The sequence below is a fragment of the Megascapheus bottae genome, chromosome 12, assembly GCF_031878675.1.
Source record: "Megascapheus bottae isolate mThoBot1 chromosome 12, mThoBot2.hap1, whole genome shotgun sequence".
NCBI classification, from domain to species: domain Eukaryota; kingdom Metazoa; phylum Chordata; class Mammalia; order Rodentia; family Geomyidae; genus Megascapheus; species Megascapheus bottae.
The window spans coordinates 49,597,276-49,614,670 of NC_143520.1; the positions used below are offsets into that span (position 1 = coordinate 49,597,276).

General features: G+C 44.9%; 1 protein-coding gene across 1 annotated transcript in view; it reads right to left on the minus strand.

Annotated features, from left to right (window-relative positions):
* The window catches only part of Tfcp2l1 (transcription factor CP2 like 1), a 62,330-nt gene extending 45,213 nt beyond the window's left edge, over positions 1-17,117 (minus strand). The window contains exons 1-2 of the mRNA XM_090342972.1: positions 16,985-17,117; positions 13,107-13,258 (exon numbers count right to left, since the gene is read on the minus strand). Coding sequence (XP_090199098.1) covers positions 13,107-13,258; positions 16,985-17,046 — 214 coding nt within the window. The 5' untranslated portion in view covers positions 17,047-17,117. The remainder of the gene's footprint in view (positions 1-13,106; positions 13,259-16,984) is intronic.
* Positions 17,118-17,395: the final 278 nt, after the last annotated feature.

The window sequence follows — 17,395 nt, forward strand, 5'->3', positions numbered from 1 at the left end:
GTAACCATGCTCTCCTGAGAATTAATCACTGCTGGCTGACAACAGATGCCTCCAGCCTCTCTCATTCAAAGGCGGCAGGGACCCCATACGCTAGGAACAGTGGCAACATCCTGCCAGAGCCAATCCAGAAGAAAGGACCCACTACACATGGTGACAAGTCTACTCCTCCCTCCAGGCTTTGGGTTCACCATCAGTCTGAAGAGGTTGGCAGATAGAGCAATCAAAGTTCCCACAGGACCATGGGTGTGGAGAACATGATGTCTTTCCAGATGTAGGGTACAAGTCTGTAGTCTCTAGCCTTAGTTCCTAGAAGACTGAGCAGGAGAATCAGTAGTTTCAGGCTAGACATGGTTACAGTGTATCAAGGCCTTGTGTCAGAAGAAAGAAGGCAGGGGAGGAAGAAGATGGGGAGGGGAGAGGGGAGGTGATGAAAGAGAAGAAGGTGCCAGATTCTGGTGGCTCACACCTGTAATCCTAGTTTACTCAGAAGACTGAGACCTGAGGATAAAAGTCAGCATGGGCAGGAAATTTCAGGAGACTCTTATCTCCATTAAAAAGTCATAAGTGAGGTGTGGCTCAAGTGGTAGAGCACCAACCTTGAGAGAAAAAAAAAAGTAAGAGTATGATGCCCTGAGTTCAAGCCCCAGACTCCTCCCCTCCCCCCCCACAAAAGAAATAGAGGAACAAAACAGAATACATGAAGAAGGCCAGCTGTCCATCTCTAGCCTCCAACACAGGAAATGGGGTTCTCTCCTGAGTGGCTCCACAGGAAGAACTTCCATGGGGACTTTTAATGGGACAGAACCCATTCCTAACCACCACAAAAGGGCATTTGTTCTTCTTCTGTGGTCTCTTCCAGCTCCAAACTTGTCCATCCCTGGGCTGGGGGGTCAAGGTCCCTGGGCACACACCAGCAGACCCCAGGCACGAGGCATAGGCAGAACATGAAACTTTATTTTTGGCTTCCTTCTCTCTCTGAGGGGTAATGAGGGGATTGGGACAATCATGGCAGCTTCTTGTGTAGAGTGGCTTTTTGATGCACAACTCAAATCGCCCTTCTCCCTCAGGGTAGAAAGTCCTCTTATTCTTCCAAGCAGCCATTCTAATCAAGGTTCAGAAGCCCAGTCTACAAAGAGTGAAGTGGGGACTCTCTACTGACCTTTCTTCCTTCTCCTTTCTCCAAACACCTCTGAAAAACAGCTAAAGGTAGCAGTTTGAGTGTCTATGCCCTCTGATGTAACTGGCCCTTAAATGGGATGGCCTTGAAACTTTTGAGTCCCATTTGTATGGAGCAAAGTGTACTGAACTTGGTCTCTGCCTGCCACCCCACCCCCACAAACCACTGATGGTGAGTGGGTCCCAGCAAGGGTGGGGATTCATTTCAGCTTGGATGAGCCCAGTTTATTCTTGACTTTACAATGTGGGCTGCTTTTTCTTTAAAGTATTTCCAGAACATAGAAGGTTTTAACATTATTCTCTCTAATTTTTTTTTTTGCCAGTCTCAGGGCATGAACTCAGGGCCTGAGCACTGTCCTTGGGCTTTTCTCTAGGCTATCACTCTACCACTTGAGACATAGCACCATTTCTGCTTTTTCTATGTATGTGGTACCGAGGAATAGAATTCAGGTCTTCATGCAGCACTCTACCACTAGGCCAAATTCTTGGCCCCTTAACATTATAAAAAAGATACCATTCCCAGTTCAAAAAAAGTACCAGTATACAAACAAAAAAATGATGTCTAGCCCAAGATACTGCACTGCATACATACATTCAAATGAAATTTGAAGATAAACAAAATCAGTCAATGACCCAAGCAAACTAACAGTATTTTTATTAATTTAACCCTAAACTCACAGACTTATATGGAGAGTTGAGATGTGAGAAAGAATTGCTTCTTTCTCTCTCTCTTTTGTGTATAGGTGCTAGTCCTGGGGTTTGAACTCAGGGCCTGGGTTCTATCCCTGAGCTTTTTCACTCACTGCTGGTGCTCTACCACTTGACTACTTGAGTCACAGTTCCACATCTGGCTCCTTTTTTTTTTTTCTGTAATTGAGTGACTATAAGAGTCTCACAGACTTTCCTGCCCTGGTTGGCTTGAAACCCCAATTCTCATATCTCAGCATCCTGGGTAGCTGAATTATAGGCCAGTGCAGGGTTTCACAGACTTACTTGATCAGGCTGACTTCAAACTGCAATTCTCAGATCTCAGACTACTGAATGCCTGGGATTACAAGTATGTGCTACAGGTGCCTGGCAAACATTTTTGAATTTAGACAGTCCCCAAAATATATTTTTTGTGGGTCATGGGGCTTAAACTCTGCCTGGACACTGTCCCTGAGCTCTTTAGCTCAAGGCTATTGCCCTATCCTTGAGCCACAGCCCCACTTCCTATTTTCTAGTGATTAATTGGAGATAAGAGTCTCAGGGCTGGGGTGGAGGGTGGAGGGCAGGGTAATGGGGACCAAGATATGTGAAAGGGTATCAATATATGTGAATTAATGCACCTTCTATCTGGCAAATATCATGTAACCCTTTTATTAATTACAATAAAAAAAAGAGTCTCAGGGCTTTGTAGTGTATTCTTATATTGGAGGAGGAGGAGTAGGCGTGTGTGTGTGTGTGTGCGTGTGTGTGTGTGTGTGTGTTTGCACGCACGTGCACCCATTTTTCTTAAAAAGTGATGTATATACTTTAAAAATGTGTGTTTATGTGTATTTTTGCTATATGTATATATCTTATAACTAGTCATGTATTGGTTAAAGTATCACTAAGAAAAATCAAGGAGGCAGGACTATCAAAAGTTTCCTAAAACACTAATTTGGATTAAGTTTTAAAAACTAAGTACCAGTGATTGTATATAGAGATTCCCTTCTTGAACACTTGTTTGTTAAACTTATTTGAAATATGATGTAAAAATAAATGTTAATAAATCATTTAATAAAAAAATACATTAAAAAAGTTTCCTAAAACCTTTATTTTTCTATTTGGCTATTCTGTATGACAATGAGCATTGTACCACTTTTATAATCAGAAAAAAAAAGATGAAAAAGGAGACAATTTTTTTAAAAGCCATGTACTTCAGGGTCCTTTACTTTTTCCAGTTTATATTCTCAACCTTCAGGCTAAAAATTAATCTGAAATGAAACTTCAGCTGCAGGAGAAAAGATAACCAACAACCTGACTAATCCTTTGCCTCATTCTTTAAATTCAAAGGCACTGATATAATTGGGAAAAAGCAAAAATGTAACCAGGCATTCTCTGTTTTCTGGATAGCTGTTGTTCACTTAATTCTCCAGGCAAAATCTACTCCAAAGTGAAACTGGCCTGACTGCACAGAGAAGGAAATCCAAAATCCTAGTGATTAGGTGATCTCTCAGAAAAGGTAGTGAAAACAGCAGCATCTGTCCTTTTACAATCAGGAAGACAGGCCTTGGGCCCGGGATCTCTTATCTGCCTCCAGTGAAGGCAGCTCCAGACGGAGGGGTGAAGGAGAAGGAGAGGTAGTAGCAACTAGTAATAGGGATTCTACTCATGGAGACATTTTCTTTTGGCTCCATTCCTTCATGTCCCTCCTGACTGCCCCTACTGGCCCTACCCACAATTCTTGGAGTTGTATCACAGTTCTGGAAGGCAAACAGGATCCTGGAAGTGTCTAGCCTAGAACCCTGCCTGCCAGGAAAGGCAGGCAGAAAAGAAAAGGAAGGTAGCCTCTTTTTCCAGGAAGTCAGGTATTATCCCACATAGTTCACCCACTGTGCAGCCTGGGAGGGGGATAGGATAGTGAGTTCTGACTTTATCTTTCAGATTACAATGGCAATAGTACAATCTCGATATTTTCAAAAGAGGCGTGAGGGCAGGGGCCTAGTCAGTGGCATATCCTAGCATGCAAAGGCCCTGGGTTTGAGTCTGAGGAAGCGGGAAGGGGCAGAGACAGGGACAGAGACAGAAGAGAGTGAGACAGAGAATTCGGGAGTCCTACATAAACCCTATAGTGCGAAACACAGGTATATCACCCTAAAAATGTTCATCATGTGAAAAATTCCAGTGCTTTTTATAATTCTTTTTTTGTTGTTTTGTTTTTTAAGAAAAGGTCTCAGTATATAGCTCAGGCCAGTCTTGAACTACAAACTTCCTGCCTCCACCTCCAAGTGCTTGGACTATAGACAAGTGCTGCATTTATAACCCTGTGCTACCAATTGAGGCTTGATCACATTTCTGTATGTGCCAGTCTTGGGGCTTGAACTCTAGGACTAGGAGTTATCCCTCAGTATTTCCAGATCAAGTCTAGTGTTCTACCACTTGAGCCACACCTCCACTTCTAGCTTTTCGCTGATTAGCTGGAGATAAAAGCCTCATGAAATTTTCTACACAGTCTGGCTTTAAACTGCAATTCTTAAATCTCAGACTCCTGAGTATGTAAGATTACAGGTGCCCAGTTGATCACATTTTTATTTTTATTATTATTTATTATTATTAAGTTGCTGTACAAAAGGGTTATCACTTCATAAATCAGGTTATCAAAGTGATGCTTCTTGGTAAATATTGCCCTTTTGTTCATTCTCCCTAACCACATTTTCAAATGGCATTTTAACACCATGCCGAAGGAATATCTGCTTCCCAGGGTTATGTCTATTGCCTGGCTATGCAAAAAGAGAAGATAAGCACATCTTTTGGCTTTTAATCTGTCCCAAAGTGACACCAAGTTTCCATTGTTGTTCTTGGTCCTACAGCCAACCCCCAGTCATCTCTGAATGAGGAAATGAACACAAACAAAAAGAAGAAAAACTAGCCAGGGATGGTGGTTCATGCCTGTAATCTCAGCTACTCAGGAGGCTAAGATCTGAGTAAGATCTGAGGATGGAGGTTCAAAGCCAGCCTGAGCACTAAAGACCATGAGACTCTTATCTCCAATTAGCCACTAGAAAACCAGAAGTACTGCTGTGGCTTAAGGAATAGGGTAGTAGCCTTGAGCTGAAGAGTTCAGGGACAGCAGCCCAGCCACACCCCCCAGGCCAGAGTCCAAACCCCATGACCAACACCCCACCCCGAAAAAAAGAACAAGAGGAAAAACTGTCAAAATTCAACCCGAGGACTTTGTTAACTCCCAATATATAATCAGGGAAGTATTCTTATTCATCATACTGTCAGAAATCAGAATACTTTCCAAGTGTCCTCTACAGGGACTACCTCACTTCCTTCACAGAGTGAAGCTTCTAGGTAAGGCCAGAAGGCAGCAAGGGTCTAGAGTGGCTTCCCGCTGACTCAGCCATTTACCTGTTCTACCTTTCAGCCACTCACTGCACACCAGATGCTGCAAACCTACTCATCCTGGAGCACTTGGGGCTCCTGGGATAAATGTGTAGGGAAATGCAGCACCCTTCACCCCATTCCTGCCTTTGAGAGCAGCTTGTTTCTCTTGGTACAGAACTATGCATCCGTCTCACACACTCACACACACACACACACACACACACACACACACACACACACACACACTCCCCTGTTATTTTTGTGAATGAATGAGAAAGCAAGACTCCAGGAATCATTCATTACTCCATTTAAGACTCAAGCATTGTTTGGGTGGAAATACCAAGGTTCTTTCCATAGTAAGGGGTTCTGCAAAGCCATATCTTCTATCTTATCTCCAAGCCTGAACTGCCTGCAGTTCTCCCCTGCCCACCCACTGAGGCTGCCCACAGTCCATATAACCTTTGGACATGGACACAGAAGTTGTCCAAGAATTTGCTAGTCTTCATTCTGGAACTCTCTAATCCCTAAAAATACTGTTTTGCCCCAGAGGAAGAGGATAGATTTTATTTTTTTTTAAAGTATTTTCCTCACATTCAAAAGTAGCCATCATCCAGGAACTAGTGGTTCATGCTTGTAATCTTAACTACTCAAGAAGCTGAGATTTAAGAACTGAGATTTGAAGACAGCCCAAGAACAAAAGTCCCTGAGACTATTATCTCTAATTCACACACACACACACAACCAGAAGTGGAGCTGTGGATCACATGGTACAGTGCAGTATTGAGAGAAAGAGCTAAAGAACGGTGTCTAGATCCTAAGTTCAAGCTTCAGCACTAGTAATACCCCTCAAAAAAAAAAAATCAGCCAACAGGTTTGAAGTCAGAAGGCTTATTAAGGTAAGGTCCTGGCCTAACTACATTTTTTTTTCACAATAAGGTAAATTGGCCAGATAAATTGCACTGAGAAATAGTTTTCAGAGGGTTAATAAATAAATGTTTGATTTATAGGTGTCCAGAGAACTTTAAACACATTATTACCAGGATGAAGACATGGATAGGCATATAGAAACAATGCAATAAATATAAGACATACAATACAAGAAACATTCATCACCAAAGTAAGTGTGTGTGTGTGTATGTGTGTGTGTGTGTGTGTGTGTGTGTGTGTGTGTGTGTGTGTGTGTGTGTTGATCCTGGGATATGAACTCAGATCCTGGGCTTCTTTTAATCAAGGCTAGTTAGCATACTACCACTTGAGCCACAACTCCATTTCTGGCTTTTTGGTAGTTTGATAGATTATTAGAATCTTACCGACTTTCCAGCCCCAACTAGTATCAAACTGCAACCCTTAGATCTCAGCCTCCAGAGTAGCTAGGATTACAGTAGTTTAGATTATAGGTGTATACTCCCAAATCTGGCTTAAGTCTACTTTTTTTGTTGTTTTTGTTTTCATTTTTGGGGGGGGGAGGGACAGTCCTGGGTCTTAAACTCAGGACCTGGGCACTGTCCTTGAGCTCTGTCTCCAGGCTAGGGCACTACCACTTCAGCCACAGCACCACTTCTGGCTTTTTCTGTGTATATGATACAGAAGAATTGAACCTAGGGCTTCATGCATGCTAGGCAAGCACGCTACCAATAGGCCACACTCCTGGCCCCTCAAATCTACTTTTACAATTGGATCCTGATCTTTTTCTCACAAAAAAAGGTATGTAATACAACATTTATTGAAAATAGCAAAGGAAAGAATGATAATGGGGAAAATAGGAAAAAAAAATCACTCCTATTTTTTTTTTGCCAGTCCTGGGGCTTGAACTCAGGGCCTAAGCACTGTCCTTGGGCTTTCTCAAGGCTAGAGCTCTACCACTTGAGCCACAGCACCACTTTCAGCTTTTTTCTATGTATGTGGTATCGAGGAATCGAACCCGGGTCTTCGTGCATGCTAGGCAAGCACTCTACCACTAGGCCAAACTCCCGGCCCCATCACTCCTATTTTTAAACTTTTCGGGATAGTCACAAAACACTTCCTAGCAATATATCAGGTTTAAAGCTTGAGATACAGTGTTATAAACAGAAGATATAGCCAAGTACCTGTAGCTCAAGCCTACTGTAATCCTAATTATTCAGGAGGCTGAGATCTGAGGATCACAAATCTAAGCCAATCTGGTCAAGACTGACTTTGTTATCTGGTATATTGTATATACATTTATATGTTTATTTGAAATAGGAAAGGGAAGGAGGGAAGATACGATGATTGGGAGGGGTGGGGGATGGGAAATGGGGACAAAAACATGAGAAGTAGCATCAATGTGTGAGAAGTAATGCACCTACTATGTGACAAATGTAACTGTAACCCCTCTATATATTATCCTGACAAAATCAATAAATTAAATTAAAATTTTTAAAAAGGAAAGTCTGTGAGACTCTCTTCTCCAATTAACCACCAAAAGGCCAGGAGTGGATTTGCAGCTCAAGCATTCACTCAATCATCAGTCCTGAGTGAAACATCTCAAGGACGGAGCCCCAGTCTTGAGTTCAAGCCCCAGTACAGACACAGACAAACAAACACAGTCAGACAGACAGACAGACACACACACACACACACTCACACACACACACATGCACTTATGCACTCACATACATGCACATGAAAAGATAAGATATAGCTTAGATGTTACAAAGCTTCCATTCAACTAAAAATGAAATAGTAAAATAATTGCATATATATTTCACAGATGAAAACATTCTGTCCTTCCTAGAAAGAAGAAACATTTCAAATGTTTTTAGATATTTAAATGTTTAAGATACTTGACTAATAACAGAAATGTTCTATAAGTATAATATTTAATATAACAAATTGTATAAATAATATCATATGACTTCATCAATGCTCAAGGAAAAAAAAAATCAAGGGGCCAGGAGTTTGGCCTAGTAGTAGAGTGCTTACCTAGCACACACTCAAGATAACTGACTCCTCAGTACCACATACATAGAAAAGGCTGAAATGGGGCCGGGAGTTTGGCCTAGTGGTAGAGTGCTTGCCTAGCATGCACGAAGACCCGGGTTCGATTCCTTGGTACCACATACTTAGAAAAAGCCAGAAATGGTGATGAGGCTCAAGTGGTAGAGTTCTAACCTTGAGAAAAATCCAAGGACAGTGCACAGGCCCTGAGCTTAAGCCCAAGACTGGCAAAAAGAAAAAGAAAAAAAAGAAAAGGCTGAAGTGGTGCTATGGTTCAAATGGTAGAACTTTCACCTTGAGAAAGACCAAGGACAGTGCTCAGGCCCTGAGTTCAAGCTCCAGGACTGGCCAAAAAAAAAAAATCAAAAACACACCACCCACCACTGGATCATGTCTATAATCTTAGCTACTTAGGCTGAGATCTGAGGATTAAAGTTCAAAGCCAGCCCTGGCAGGAAAGTGACACTCTTATCTCCAATTAACCACCAAAAAATGCTCAAAGTAGAGCTGTGATTCAGTGGTAGAATGCTAGCCCTGACAAGATACAGCTCAGGGACAGAGGTCAGGCCCTGAGTTCAAGCTCTGGGACCAGGGAAAAACAAAACAAAACGAATAGAAGGAAGTCTGAAAACTTGTAAAAACTGATCCATAAGAATAAATGATCTAGGGCCAGGAGTATGGCCTAGTGGTTAAAGTGCTTGCCTAGCATGCAGGAAGACCCGGGTTCGATTTCTTGGTACCACATACATAGAAAAAAGCCAGAAGTGGTGCTGAGGCTCAAGTGGTAGAGCTCTAGCCTTGAGAAAGTCCAGGGACAGTGCTCAGGACATGAGCTCAAGCCCAGGACTGGCAATAAATAAATAAATAAATGATCTAGATGAGGTGGCATAGGCCCTGTAAACCCAGTGTTCAGGAGGTTGAAGTAGGAAGATGAAATGGTAGAGCTCAGCTTGGTAAAAATAGTGAGGCCCTGCTTTTAAACAAAGAATATAGAGTTCTATAGAGAAAATTTTAAAAAGAATAATCACTGAGTTGTGGGTATACCTCTATGATAAGACAACTTGCCTAGCAAGTCCAAGGTTCTGGGTTCAACAATCAGCACCAGAAGAAAACTTATACCGTATACCCCATACACACATACAGTTATGACAATACCTTAAAAACCAGTACTTAAAAAGTGGATGATCATCAAGCACTGGTGGCTCACACTTGTAATCCTCGATACTCAGGAGGCTGAGATCTGACGATTGTGGCACCAAGCCAATTCAGCAGGAAAATCCAGGAGACTTTTGTTGTTGTTGTTGTTGTTGTTACTGTTTTTGCCAGTCCTGGGGTTTGAACTCAGGGCCTGGGCACTGTTTCTGAGCTTCTTTTGCCCAAGGCTAGCACTCTGCTACTTAAGCCACAGTGCCACTTCTGACTTTTTCTGTTTGTGTGGTATTAAGGAATCAAACCCAAGGTTTCATACATGCTAGACAAGCACTCTTCACTAAGCCACATTCCCAGTTCCATGAGACTCATATCTCCAATTAAGTGCCAAAGAAAAGCTAGAAGTGAAGCTGTGACTCCAGTGGTAAAGCACCAACCTAGAGCAAAAAAAGCTCAGGGACAATGCCTAAGCCCTAAGTTAAAATTCTGGAACAGGCACCAAAATTTTTAAATCCAATGATATTCTCTTTAATTGCTAAGTGTTCAAGTGACACAATTAAAAAGAAACAAAGGGGATCACTAGACAGTTAAAAATACATAACTACAGTAGTAATCATAAGACTTCTAGCTTAAGATAAATTTCCATATTTCACTAAGCAGATGAAGACAATCCAGTATTGGGATAAAAGTATACACAGAAGCTGGTTGTCGAGGACACTGGGGCATTCTTCTGAGAAGGCAATGTGACCAACAACCTGAGTCCAAATCCTTTAGTACTGTCATTCCACTTAGTAGGGATATACACAGAATATACCCAAGATTTCAGACAAAGATTTCTAACTCAGGGTATTTGGTGTATAATTCCCAACAACTGCAAGCTGCCTGACCACAACAAGAGACTGTCCAAAGTGAGAAAATGTAAAATTCATTTTATGTAGCCATTACAAACATGGAAGTCCCCAAAGTTTCTTTTAATGACATGAGAAAAGTTCACAAGACTGTAAGTAAAACAAAAATGGGACATATATTAGTCACATGATCATAATTTTATATCTATACAAATATGAAAAAATCAGATTAGTGGTGAAACTAGAGTCCATTTTAATTAGATTTTTTTTTACTTTTCTTCCTTTTACTTTTCTAAATGCTCTAAAATTTCAGTAATGAACATGTATGCCATTAACAATTAGAAAAGTATAATTTCAAAAAGATCTAGAGCTGAGGCTGTAGCTCTGTGGCAGAATGCTGACCTCACATTGGGAGATCCCAGGTTCCATCCCCAGCACCAATAAATAAACAAGAATTTTTCTTAATATCTAAAGATACAGACCAATGGCACTGTGGGAACAGCTCTTTACATCTATATTGAGCAAGAGACAATTTTTCAACCCTAGTTTGCTAACACTTCCAGAAGTGTCAGTGAGTTGGGCACAGCAAACAATCAAATGTCTTATAGTTCAGAGGAGGGGCAGATGTTCAATGTCTGGATCTAGTGGCCAAACCTTAGACTCAGAACACTGTGGGGTGTGGCCAAGAGCAAGGAGCATATTGAGATCACTGGACTCTGTAGGTGTAATTCCATCTTTCTAAATTTAATCAAGAAAGCAGTGACCGAAAGAGGAAAGAAACTGCTCAAAGTTGTGGGGAAGGGGGGAGGGGGGAGGTGTCAAACACATCTCTAATCCTAGCTAATCAAGAGACTGAGATGTGAGAATTGAAGGACTCAAACCAATCTAGGTAGGCAAATCGATGAGATTCTTATCTATAATTACCCAGTAAAAAACCTGGGAATGAAGGTATGACTCAGTCGTAGAGCCAGCAGTAGAGGAAAAAGCCAAGTAAAACGTGAGGACAGCTGGGTGCAATGGCTCATGCCTGTAATCCTAGCTACTTAAGAGGCTGAGATCTGAAGATGGTGGTTCAAAGCCAGCCCAGGCTCTAAAGTCCTTGAGACTCTTATCTCCAATTAACCACTAGAAAAGCAGAAGGGGCACTGTGGCTCCAGGAGTAGGGTGGTAGCCTTGAGCTCAGGGACAACGCCCAGTAGAAGAAAGAAGCCAGAAGTGGTACTGTGGCTCAAGTGGTAAAGCTCTAGCCTTGAGAAAGACCAAGGATAGTGCCCAGGCCCCGAGTGCAAGCCCCAGGACTGGCAAAAAAAAGAAAAGAAAAGAAAGAAAGTAAAAAGAAACAGAAGCCAGGTGCTGATGGCTCATGCACAGGAGCTAAGATATACAAGCGGCTAAGATCTGAGACCACAGTTCAAAGTTATCCTGGGCAGGAAAGTCTGTGAGACTCAATTAACTACCAGAAAATCGGAAGTGGAGCTGTGGCTCTAAGTGATAGAGTGCTAGCCTTGAGTGAAAGAGCTAGGGACAATGACCAGACCTTGGGTTCAAGCCCTAAGATCGACAAAACAAAACCAAGCAGGAAGAGAGACAAAGTTGGTAGTGTCTGACCTTCCATGAAAGTCAAAGAACAATGGCAGAAGTCATTGTACAAACAAGCATAGACTCACAGAGGTGTGTTTCCACTGGGCTTGGCACCAACCACCATATGGCCCTAGGCCTCCATGGTTGTAGCTCAGAGTCCAGGTGCACCAGACCAACAAGCAGGCCCTTAGAGACCAGCCCTGCCTTCCTTTCATCCATTTGCACACAGTGGGAGGCAGCCAGGACCTCTGGGCCGTTAGTGCCCACAGAAGAGCCAGATGGAGGTGATGGATCTCCACTGCTCCCCAAATGCAGTTCTCTAGAGAAAGCCCCACAGGGGGAAATTCCAAAATTCAGGGCAGTTTCATCCAAACTGCACCCAGACTTTACACCCACAGGACTTCCCATTTGAAAGCAGAGAGGTAAATGAGGGGAGTGATAAGCTGTGCTAAACACATGCATTATCATGACAGTAAACAAAACTCCAGCCACCAGGACACCAACACCACACAAGTATCTGACAAAAGGAACTAGGACCTGCTGTAACCCTAGGAAGGCCTGGGCAGTTGGAACACAAGTTTGAGACCAGTCTGAACAACAAGTAAGCCTCAATGTCAGAAATGAATAAACAAATAAATAAGAAAAAAAAAAGGAAAATTACCATTGCTGATCATTGTTGACCCAGACACTCTATTTACTGACATACTTTTAAACCTAACAAATTATAGACTTTTCATACACAAAAACCAAGGTTTAGAATTCCTGTTTGGCTTTTTTCTCTCAAGGTTAGCACTTGATCCACAGCTCTACTTCCAGCTCTTTGCTGGTTAATAGGAAATAAGAGTCTCATGGACTTTTCTTCAAGGGCTGGCTTTGAACCACAATCCTCAGATCTTAGCCTCATGAGCAGTGAGGATTTTAGGCATGTACCATGAGCACCTGGCTTCCTGTTTTGTTTTGTTTTGTTTTAGGTTGGGGGGGGGGATCACACTATGTTTCTAGGCTAGCCCAGTGCTCCAAGACTCAGAGATCCTTCTGTCTTAGCCTCCCAAGTGGCTAGGACTACTGGCCTACACCCCAGTTCCCAGCTGCCCTTGGTTTCATTTTTCAGTTTAACTCACATAGGATTGCTCAGAGAGGCTGCACAGCTACAAAGGCAATGGGACAGTACCTGACACCAAAGCTCTATTTCTTAGCCAGCCTGCCTCACCTACCCACATCTTAATAATTGAAACCAAAGTCTTTCCCATCAATTCCTCACTGCTTCAAATGTTACCCCCACACCCTGGTTCCTTGGTTTTCACAGTCTGAGTCCACTACCTTGGTTGAGGTAGGTCAGGGTCTCTTCATGAAGCTTCACAGCCGGGGATGTGGCGGCACACAGCACATACTGCAGGGGAGGCAGACGGGCCCCATTCTCAGGGGACAGCTGGGGCTCCTCCTGCTTGAAGATGGGCAGAGCGAGCACATCACTGCAATACACAGGAAGCTATGGTCAGGAGCAGGCTCTAGGAACCTCTTCACAAAGCCAGAGCTGAGTTGGGCAGATGGACACAGATCACAGTACAAAGGTGACTGGACAGAGCTCATGGCAACAGGCCAGCTTCACTTCTGACCCTAAAATCACAGGCATGCCACATGCTTCAAACAGGGTAAACTCTGATATATCAGAATACTGAAATATATCAGAATACTGGAGACAATAAGTCAATATTACCTATCACAAATCCTCCAAGAGACACAGATGAGCTGCAAGGATGTGACCTTTAGAATCAATTGGCTTCATCCTCCCCACTCTTCCCTCTCCACCCTCATCCCGGTCTCCCTCAGCCCTGGGGATGGTACCCAGCATCTCACTGAAACTTGACTTTAGTATAATAATCTGACAAACCGCTATTTTTTAATTAAACTCTCCCATTTATCAGCCCACTTCTCAGAACAGCCTGAAGCTCAGAAAACTATGCAAAAGAAGAAATCATTAGCTTCACTCACACAAATAGAGACACCCCTCCATCCCTGACTGAAAGGGAACATTGGCCTTGTTTTAAGAATCATCCTGACTTCCCCAAAATGCAAAAGAAAGAACCTTGCTTTCAATCAGTTTTCTTCCTCAAATAGAAAATCTAAGATGCCCAATGATTCTTTCATTCCACCTCTAGAGCTTCTACTGGGCACTGGTGATACACACCTAGCTACTCAGAAGACTGAGAACTGTGGATCAGGATTTGAAGCCAGTTTATGGAAACATATCCTTGGACTTACCTACAATTAACCAGCCAAAAGCTGGAAGCGGAGGTATGGCTCAAGTGGATAAGAGCCTGGGGTGGAGGAGGGAATCAGGGAAGCAAAGCAAGAGCATGAGGCCCCGAGTTCAATAAACAAATTTCCTCTTCTATCAGCTAGTGATTAAGGAACTTATTTCTAAAGTGGTCTCACTTTATTACCCAGGCTGTAATCAAATGCTTGGACCCAAGATGTCTTCATACAGCCTTTTGAGTAGCTAGATTTTCAGAAAAGCACCCTCCAAAAGGACAAGGAAATACCTGAGAACATGAGCGACATATTAGCAGGAGAGATCTCTGTGTGCCACAGAAACAGGTGCCAAAAAAGCACCATGCCCTATCTTGATAACCCTCCACCCTTCGTGGAGTTCCAGTTATGAATCAGACCAGCTGACCCCACTTGACCACATAAACAGAGCCACAGGTACGACCTGTTCCTTCTACATCATAAATGAGTGTCTATGAAACACAGACCCAGCACACACCTCAAAGGCTTCAAATCAATTCTCAGAAGCAAAACTCAGCTTTGGACACACCTGGCCTTCCTAAGCAAGCTTTCCTGCCACTGCTTGCTGCCCAAAGAGGACAAAGGGCCACAGGGCTGACCTGGCTTTGCCTATAGGACACCTTCCTTTTTCTAGCTAAAGTGGTTATCTAAGAATATGAGGAGAAGCAGGCAGTCCTGCTCACCTGAGGGTTGCATAATTTCATGTTTACCCAGACCATGTTAAGTTAATAATCCATGTGCTGCAGCCTTTAAATTAAAAAAAAAAAGTTAAGACCCATCACTCAACAGTAACTCGTTTTAAGCTTGGCATCCTTATTTGCCAAGAAATAAAAGTCTCCAGAACATCAAACAGAAAGGAGAAGAAGAGGGTAAAGGCCACTCTTCTGGTGAGGTCAGACAATGTGCAGAAGTTCTATGAGGGGTGGAGATAATCAAAAATAAAAATACAGAAAAGTGAAGAGTGCTTGCTCAGTGGTAGAGCACTTTAGGATGCATGAAGCTAAGGTTCATCCCCAGTACCACAAAAAAGAGAAAGCCAAGCACTGATGGCTCATGCATATAATTCTAGATACTCAAGAAGCTGATATCTGAGAATCAAGTTCAAAACCATCCTAGAAGGAAAGTTGTTAAGACTCTTACCTCCAATTAAGCACCAAAAGGCCAGAAGTAGAACTGTGGCTCAAGTGGCAGAGTGCCAGCATTGAGAGAAAAAAAAAATCTAAGGGAAAGTGTCCAGACCCTAAGTTTAAGAGTCAGTGCCAACACACACACACACACACACACACACACACACACACACACGTACACATAAGCAAGAGGAAGAACAATACCTGTTCTCTTTGGTGAGTGACCGGGGACATAGGCTCTGACCTCAGACTTAGCCTTCACTGAGGTCAAACTACAGGAAGGCAAAATCCCAGTTTCAGGTGGTGAAATTGAAGTAGCATGGGATATTCTTATCCCTGGTTTCCCCAAGTCACCCCCAGAAACTAGGATGGCTCTTATCCCCAACTCTTGCCCCTCTCTCCACACTGAAATCCTGAAAGTCCTTATTCCACAAACAAACGTCTCTGCAGTCACAGATATCAAAGCTGGACCTCTCAAATCAACAAAACTCCTCCCTCTGGGATGATGGCTCAGGTAGCCAGGAAGTTTTACAATACCTTCAACTCAAGGTCACCTTCAGACTCATTTATAAGATATGGCAGGACACTTAAGAATTACCAACCAAAATGTAGACAAAACCCCGACTCAATTTGTAATGCACAGGCAAATACAACATCCTGGGTTGTAGCAGTCTCTGTAAGCAGACAGTCTGTGGAGATTAACATTCTCCCGTGGCTTGGCAGTAGCCAAGCCCCCCAGCGACAGGGAGGGCCCCCTGTCCTAAGACCCTAGCCTTTGGGCCAAGTCCTACCACCCTGAATAAACGCAGCAGACATTCAGTAGAGCCAGCCCTTGGGCTGCTTTCTAGAAGGAGGATGCCTGGAGAGAAGACTTCCAGACAAATGCCTATCAGAAGCCAGAACTGCGAGTAACCTGTCGCATTAAATTGGAGTGGGTGTTTTGGGGAGCCAAAACGAGCACCTCAGGTTCCCCAGCTGCGGCTTCTGGCCGGTGGGAGGGAGGTTTGCGGCCTCTCGGTTCACCCTTTCTGCGCCCGCGCCCGTGTCAAATGCCCCTTGGGTTAAATTGGGCACATTTAATAAACTGTGACTAGGATGGAAATAAAAACAGGCTGAAGCTGGTTCTGGCGAGTTCAGAAAGTGACATGCCTGCCATTAACACCCAGCCAGCTTCACCATGGCGGGGGGGGGGGGGGGGGGGAGAGAAAAGACACTGAAGCAAACCGGGGGTCCTGTTTCCTGACAGGGGACTGCGGAGAACTTGGCGAAGAGGCCGGCTTACTTTGCCTTTTGAAGAGCCCTAGTCAAATCTCTGCCCGGAAAGGGAGGGTGACACCCACCGGCGACCCCGGATGGGGAGGGGGCGCCCCCACCCCCGGCGAGGCGGCTCCTCGCACCACCTGGACCGGCCGCGGGCGCTGGAGAAGGGGCGCCTCTGGGAGCGCGGCCCCGGCCCCGCGGAGCAAAGAGCAGGACGTCCCGGGACCGGCTGAGAAGGCGGTGGAAGTTTCCCTGACTGCGGACACCAGCGGGGAGGGAGAGCGCGGGCCGCCAAGCGACCCGGAGGGGGCCCGGCGGCCAGCAGGTGCGCCCCGCGTCCACGCAGGGTCCTGGGGAGGGGGCCCGGATGGCAGCGGACTCCGCGTCTCTAGTCCCCCAGGCCCGACTCCCCGGCTCCGCGGGCCCGTCCGCTGGGCTCCAGGGCCGGGGCCTCTAAGGATCTCCCGTCCCCCGAAGGAGGCGAGCGGCGTGGAAGCCCGGGGCGTCCCGCGGTGGCCTTACCGCAGGTAGCTGCCGGAGTTGTGCTGGTTATAGTGCTCGGGCTGCGTGTGCCAGAACAGCATGGCTGGAGCCCGGGGCGCGCCCAGCGAGGCGCGGCTGCGAGCAGACGTGGAGCGCGGTCCCTCCCGGTCACCAGAACGCCACGCACGGAACCGGTACTGTCCGACCGCTCGCCGCATTTATGCCGAGCGGCCCGGGGGCGGGGCCTGCGCCGGACCGCCCCCTCGGCATTCTCCCGGCTCCGTGGCCGCGGTGCCCGGCTCTCCGGCTCCCGCGCCTTCCCGGGATCCAGGGCCTCCAGGGCGCAGGACCCAAGGGCACGCGGCGTGGTGGGACTGGGTCCGGCCCTCTCCCTGGACCCCGAAAGTAGAGTCCGGTTGACCCCACCCCATCCCCCGCGGCAGCTCCACT